This window comes from Populus trichocarpa, chromosome 1 (assembly GCF_000002775.5).
Source record: "Populus trichocarpa isolate Nisqually-1 chromosome 1, P.trichocarpa_v4.1, whole genome shotgun sequence".
Classification (NCBI taxonomy): domain Eukaryota; kingdom Viridiplantae; phylum Streptophyta; class Magnoliopsida; order Malpighiales; family Salicaceae; genus Populus; species Populus trichocarpa.
In genome coordinates this window covers 33,813,312-33,820,678 of record NC_037285.2, presented here as the reverse complement: position 1 = coordinate 33,820,678, position 7,367 = coordinate 33,813,312, and the positions used below count along the sequence as shown (strand labels likewise).

At 33.1% G+C, this 7,367-nt stretch overlaps 1 protein-coding gene across 1 annotated transcript; it reads right to left on the bottom strand.

Moving 5' to 3' along the window:
- Positions 1 to 416: 416 nt before the first annotated feature.
- LOC7456238 (protein NUCLEAR FUSION DEFECTIVE 4) lies at positions 417 to 4,441 on the bottom strand. The gene is made up of 3 exons (XM_002300077.4): positions 3,662 to 4,441; positions 1,278 to 2,209; positions 417 to 1,179 (listed from the first exon to the last, which is right to left on the bottom strand). Exons 1-3 carry the CDS (start codon positions 4,232 to 4,234, stop codon positions 672 to 674), a joined length of 2,013 nt encoding a protein of 670 aa, XP_002300113.3. The 5' UTR covers positions 4,235 to 4,441; the 3' UTR covers positions 417 to 671.
- Positions 4,442 to 7,367: the final 2,926 nt, after the last annotated feature.

Below are 7,367 nucleotides of genomic sequence, written 5' to 3'. Positions count from 1 at the left end.
AGTGCATATCACTGGTAATGTTTAATGACAATTCTATATTTTTAAATCACATATAGTATTGATATTTTAAACATTACTTAGAAAAATAAGATTTATAAGTGTATGAGATTCTTTGCACAGTCGTTTCCACATTGCATCCACATCAAGATTGCGAGTAGAAGGTTGTAAAATCTGGGATACACCTTTACAAAACAAGACCTTGAAACATAATTCTCAAGACAACAATGGATGTAATGAAATTTCACCATCCATGCAGCAGCACAAGTTAAAGTCAGGCCACCTAGTAGTAACCTTGTGATAAAACTGGTTTAGAATCAAAAGCATTCTCCTTTTCCAAACCAGATGGGAAGGGAATAATATTTATGGCCAGCTTTATTTGAAACAGCAAATATTGTGTATCCGTAAAGAAGAAAAACTTGATGAACAAAACTGACTTCATTGCCAAAAAAATCACCATTGTGAATGTTCAAACAGATAGATAAAAATCTACAGCAATTGCAACATTCCAGTAAACTCTCGTTTACTGTAGGGAGCTTGACTCAGCCAGCTCTCTGGCAACGTGAACACACAAATATGAAGAAATCCATCAAAACCTTTCTCTGAAAACACAGAAACTGTCATCACTGGATGTAGTCTAGCTATAAATGCCTGCTTTAGTTCTCTTGTGCAAGTCAACTCCGTGATTTTCCATAGAGGTTTGCGTAGACAATCTTTGTCCGATACACTAGAATCGTGCTTAAGACAAACGCGACAACGCAAAATGCTGACATGATCAGAGAAGTAAGGAAGTAGCATATGGAACCTTCACACTTTAGCGGTTCATTCGGACCCAACATGCCTGAAAAAATTGACCCTGAGTTCTGAACGAGGTAATTGTTTCCATGAGCTTGCTTTTCAGCTTCACGATCATATATGCTGCTAGCAATTAGACCGGAAAAGACAAGTGAACCTGCTGGATTTGCCAGAGTGAGGAAATTGTACAAAGCCCCAAATTTTTTCAAACCAAACAACTCTGAGGCAGCAGCTGGCACAATTGCCCAATGAGCCCCGTAGCCGAGTCCAATCAGCAGAGTACCAATGTGCAATGCCCCGGGCCATCCATATGCGAAGAAGACATGCCCAACTGCCATGACAAGTTGGGCAATGGCCATTGCCACTGGCCTTGGATAAGCATAGTCCCTGAATGATATTAGTTAGACAAGGGAGAGGAATGAGTCGATATCAAGACTTGCACTAAAATCCATCCAGCATAGAGGAGACAAGAAATCAGTTTTTACCTGACAATAATCTCAGAGAAGTAACCCCCGCCAACACGGCCAAGGAAGTTCCAAATGCTAATCATGGACACAAATATATGTGTATTATCATACCCTAGAGACTGGCTCATCTGACCAAGATTATCAATCACTGTCAGTCCAGATCCAGATCCCAATAAAAGTGAGAAAAAAATAAGCCAGAAGTCTGCCTTGATCAATGCTTGCATCAAGGTGAAATCCTCGCCCCTGTGTGGACCTCTCCTCCTCTTGACCCTCACTGCTCCTTCTGCAGCTGCTTGGAACAGTTTTGCTTGCAACTGTGCAATCCGTTTTTGCCTCTCTGATGCTGGTAGCAAGTCTACTTCCTTGGGTTTTTCATCTTCAACCTCACTGAATATTACCTCAGGAGTCTCCTGCCCAGATTTTCCAGGTTCTTGTTTCGGTGTCTCAGGTAGAAGAGGCTCTTCTACTGGATCTCTTGGATCAAGGAAAAAACTCAATGACACTGGAATCACAATAGGAATCAAGAGGAGGACGAATAAAACTACTGTAAAAATTATAACCACGGTGTGACTCAAATCAACTAGATCTTCAAGAAGCATAACCCCCATTAAATATGCAGCCAGTAGAAGACAGACACCATATACAAATGTGAAACTTGTGCCATCAGATGGTCTGACTTGTCTGTGACCTCCAACAGGTCTGACGATGAACATCAAAGCAATGACTACCATTGCTGGCCCAACCGCAACCATAAAAATGAGAGATGCGTGATCAGGGGAATGGATCGTTGCATATATTTGGGTCAAAATTGCACCACTTAATCCAGCAAAGCCTTTTAGAATTCCCACAACAGGGCCACGGCTTTTTGGAAAGTTTTGCACGCAAGAAACTAGAGCAGCTGTGTTGAAGTAGGTTTCACCATTGTTCCCTATAAATATAAGAATGCACATCTGCACAATTATACAAGTTAGCAACTTATCCCAGGCAAGCACTGTAAGGTTTCATTAAATCTTTGGACCAAAAATGCATGCACATGATAGGATGAAAGTTTCATAAGGAAAAAGTTACTCTAATAGACAGGAATAGCAGAAGAGATTATGGCAACCAAGAATGCATCAGCCTGATTCCAATGAATATATTCCTATTGCAACCACATACAGGCCTATTAGAAGCAGGGAATCCACTCAAAACAGTATCACTAAGTTAAGTGTTAATTAAAACATTTATGACATCTCATTTTGTATCAGAATTCTATGTCAAATAACTCCTCCTAGATCTTCAGTAAAATCATCTTTCTATGTCGATTCTTGTCACCATACCATCCTTCTCCTAAGAGATGAAATCTGAAAAAAAAAAAAACACACATCCTGTGAAGCAGGTTTAATTTTATCATGGTATGATTAATTAAGCTGGTCCAGAACATGTAGAACCCGATTCAACTTTAAATTCTACAGTAAATCTGAGATTTCTATAAGATATTTTTCCAAAAGGTATTGAGATCACGTTTATATACGTCCAAGAAACCAACATGCGTATTTAAACTAAACCACCGCTTGCCTTTTGGTTTGGCAACAGCTAATTGCCAGCAAATGCCATGATACTTCCGACCAATCAAATTCAAGAAATTTACCTTTTGGTAAAGCACACATGTGTCCTGGTCTATAGGTCATATGCATTTTGCATACTTTGGTCCCGCAAATCAAAACCCCACATGATTGTTGCGAGCATGAAAGGATATGCCCCCAAATCCATTAAAATCACACAATAAATTCTAAAACCATAACATCCTCCCTCAGAACATAACTCGCTTTGTCTATTCAGTGATTGATAGATCTATTGAAAGAATCATACCATGGTAGGCACAGGAGGAATAAACAAGAAGAACAAAATTACCATGTGAAGAAAGAAGAAGAAAATATCAGGAAAAAATACTGCACCGGACATTTATCTAACACTCAAGGCAAAAAAGACGAAATGAAAGATGCTTTCAACTTCAATACTAAACCCTTGAAAAAATTTATAGACCACTCTGATGCATGCAACATTAGGATAAAGAAAAACACAACAAAAAAGAAGGAAGAGGAACGATCCATTGCTGTAGAATTTTATCAAATATCATAAATATCTGGGAGACCAACTTGAACAGATGAAACATAAAAACTAAAAACTTGAAAGCATTAACTTGCAATAACAGAGATCTTCAACAAAAACAGAGATAAAGTCAAAATCAAAGCTAGATTTGCAACCACAACAATCCACCATAGGAGTAAAAAAAAATTGAATGCAGAAGATCCTTTACCAGCAACGTAAAGTATCAAAAACTTCCAAATTTTACATAAACGGACCAAACAAATCATTAACTTTAAACCATGATAAAAGTCAAAAGGTCAATAGATACTCACAGCCCATAGAGGCAAAACAGGAGCTCTGCCTGTTACCACAAGCCAAACCCAACCATATCCAACAAGATTCTGCACAGCACCAACTAACAAAGCACCCCATAAAGGCAAGATTTCTGATAAGCTACCAGCCAAGAAACCAACACTATCACCAAGATCTTTAGCCACACCTAAACTTGCAAGCTGCCTTTGATTATAGTTCAAAGAACTCTTTATAACTGGTGATATGCTACCAAATAAATAACCAATCCCTGCACAAGATTGTATCCACATTGCAGCCACAAAAACTAGCCATCTATTATTGATAAACCCAGCAAATCTTTCATGTAATTTGCCCATCACCACCAAAACAACAAAAAAAAAATCTCTTGGTATTTGTTGATTCTTTGTGGTTTCTTGATAAATGAAATGATGAAGTGAAATAGAGCAAATGGAGAAACGGGTTTTGCAAAGAAGACTGGATTCGCCTCTTCGTTTAATCAAGAAAGGAACTTTTGAGTTTTTTATATTACAAAAGGGATAAAGAAAAACAAATAATGGAAAACGAGGATGATGCTGCTGATAATGATGATTCATGCGCTGTTTTGGCCTTTTGGGGGTTACCGATCCTGAAGAGCTGCCCTGTCCTGTCTGGTTTTTTTCTATGTATAAACTTGAACTAATATTTTACTCCTTCTAATTCATTAAAATTTCTGATTTGACCTCTACAATTTAAAATGTACCCACATGGATCTAGTTGCTTACTAGATATCAAAAACAAAAAAAAAATCCCAAATCAAAAAATAGTATCCCCATATTGATCTAGAGTTTACAAAAATATTTCAATATCAACATGTTCTATGAGCTGCAAAAATACTGAAGAGTGACTTTAACTTTAGATTTGACTCAAAATTTATTTTCATAAAAATTTGTTAAAATAAATTTAATAAAAAATACATTTGACAAAAAAAAATTGAAGCAATTTCCATTAAAAAAAAATGACAGAGAATGGCTTAGAGAAATTTATTTTAAGAATGGTAATAAAGGGGGTTAAAATAAATAGATTAATTAACAGAACAGTCATGAAAATTTAGATTATCATGTGATTAAAAATACAGTGAAATAACAATTATTTTTCAATTTATAGATGGTGAAACAAACACCAATTTCTCAAATGTCTTACATTACAAGTTCATTAATTGTTTTTTATTATTCAATAATTTTTTTTTCTCAATTTCTTATTGTATTTTTTGAGAAACAAGTCAAGGGTGCAAGTATGTTAAAATCAGAGGCTAAATATAAAGTTTTAAATGATAGTGTGATACCTAGTAAATTTTAGTTAGCAAAACGCTTATTTGGATAGACACAAGGTAACACCGGAGATTTTTTTAAGAATAAAAGATTTTCTTAATTATTTTTATTTAGTTTTTTTAGTTTTTTTTCTATTTTTAATTGTATATTTAATATTATTAGGTTTTTTTAGTCTTTTGTTAGAATGGAGTAATTTTTTTCTATTAGAGTTTCTTAATTTTTTACATTATAATGTTTTCTTAATAAATGAGATGTTAATAAATAAAATTAAATATTTTAATATTTTTTATAATTATAAATTCATTTAATTCTTAAATATTTTAATATCTATCAATTGGGTAATAAAACATTGGAAGACCAGTCAATCATGGCTCTATCTCTTTTCTTTCTTTCTCTCTTTTTTCCATTACTTTTGGCTTCCATGTAATAATTGCTAGTTCATGTGTCTTGGATTTATGCCATGTGGCAACGTGCCGAATCCATTGGCTAAAATTGACCGTGTGATTTTCCGATGTTAAAGAAAAAGTTACGCCATAAACACGAGGGCCCGCTGTCCTATGAAGTTCCTGGTAATGTCTGAACCTTTTTGACATTAGCAAAAAATAAATGGTTGGAATTTTAGTGCTAACTACATCATAACTCGTAGTCCACTTTAGAAGTAAAAAAAATGATTAAGTATTGTTAATGTTCTTCTAATAAAAAAATTAATTATTTGGAAGTTGACTTAATGTTATTTTATTGATTTAATAAGTTTAAATATAATTTAAATAATTGATAAAAATATAATTTGATTTAAAAAAATTTAAGATGATATTTTAAAAAAATAATATTGAGACAATAATAAATAGATCAATCCGAGTCAACTTGTGTTAACTTATTAAATTCATAACTTGAGTTATAAGATTATGATAACCCTCAATATAAAGTAAATCAAAATAAATTATGAAGTCTAATTCTCAATTAATTCAATGTTGAAAAATAAATTGAAGAAAAAATCAATTAAAAATGATTAAAAAAACCGATATGAGTCAACACGAGTTAACCTTCCAGATCCACAACCTGAGTCATGAGACCAAGATAATCTCATAGAAAATAAATTGAAACAAATTATGAAATCTAATTCTCAATTAACCTAATGTTGAAGAATAAAATTAAAAAAAATATTAATTAGAAAAAGACATAAAAACAACCCGAGTCAATCGATTTAACCCTCCAAACTCATGATTCAAGCCATAAGATTAAGAATTGTGATGGTCTCATAAAAAACAATCTGGAAAACAGATTGTGGTAAAAAAGGATTACACTGTCAAACCTATAACTCGAGTCATGAGACTAAAATAACTCTCATATAAAGCAAATTGAAACAAATTATGAAACACAATTCACAATCAACTTGTTATTGAATAATGAAAATGGAGAAAAAAATCAATCTAAGAAAAGGACATAATAAAATGACTTGAGTCAACTCAAGTTAACCGATAAAACTCGTGATCTGAGTCATAAGACCGAGATAATCTAATAAAAATAAACTAAAACAAATCATGAAAGTTGATTTCTATTCAACTTAATAGTAAATAATAAAATTAAAAAAATATATCACTTGAATAAAAAAAAACCTGAGTTAGCAAAAATCAAAATACAGAGTCATGAGACTAGAATAATCATATAAAAAGCAAACCCTTGCCACTTGCATTACTTAGATTAAACATTAGGATCAAGTGAATCATACAGTAACAGAAGATTTTGCAATTGAAAGTCAAACCATAGAATATATCCCTGGAGAATTATTTTTGGATTTTATGCTGATGAACATGGTGGCCATATATAATGATCGTGCAGACACCGCGAAGAAAGTGGAGAGACTTCTTTTTGTGGCAATCAATTGAAGTATGACGTTTTGCAAAATTTAATGTATCTTTCAAGAAATAAAGTGTCACTTGGTCACCAGTTACATAGCGGGTCTGTATTTTTTTCTGCGGAAAAAAACATTGTTTAGACATTGCAAAAGTACTTCAAATAAATAGAAAAAACAAATGACTTGAAATATACTTTAATTGGGTTTAATAAATTAGTTTTATTTTAATTAAATGATATTTTTTTAACAATAATAGTAAACATGCAAAAAAAACCATGATAACTTAAAAAAAGGGTATGTAATTTGATAAAAAAAAAAATAGAATTGAGTTAATTCGAGGTAGCGTGATAGATATATAAGATGGGCAATAAGATGTTAGTTAACTCGTGTTAACCCGTAAACCCTGTTGTTAGATTATGAAATCAGGTTAACCAGATAGAAAATGAAACTTAAGAAAACAATAAAGCCTTTTTTTATTTTAAAAAACTAATCTTAAGCAATGAAATCGTGAAAAAAAAAAAACACTAATGCAAAAAAAACAAAGGATGTTGGGTCACGACAACT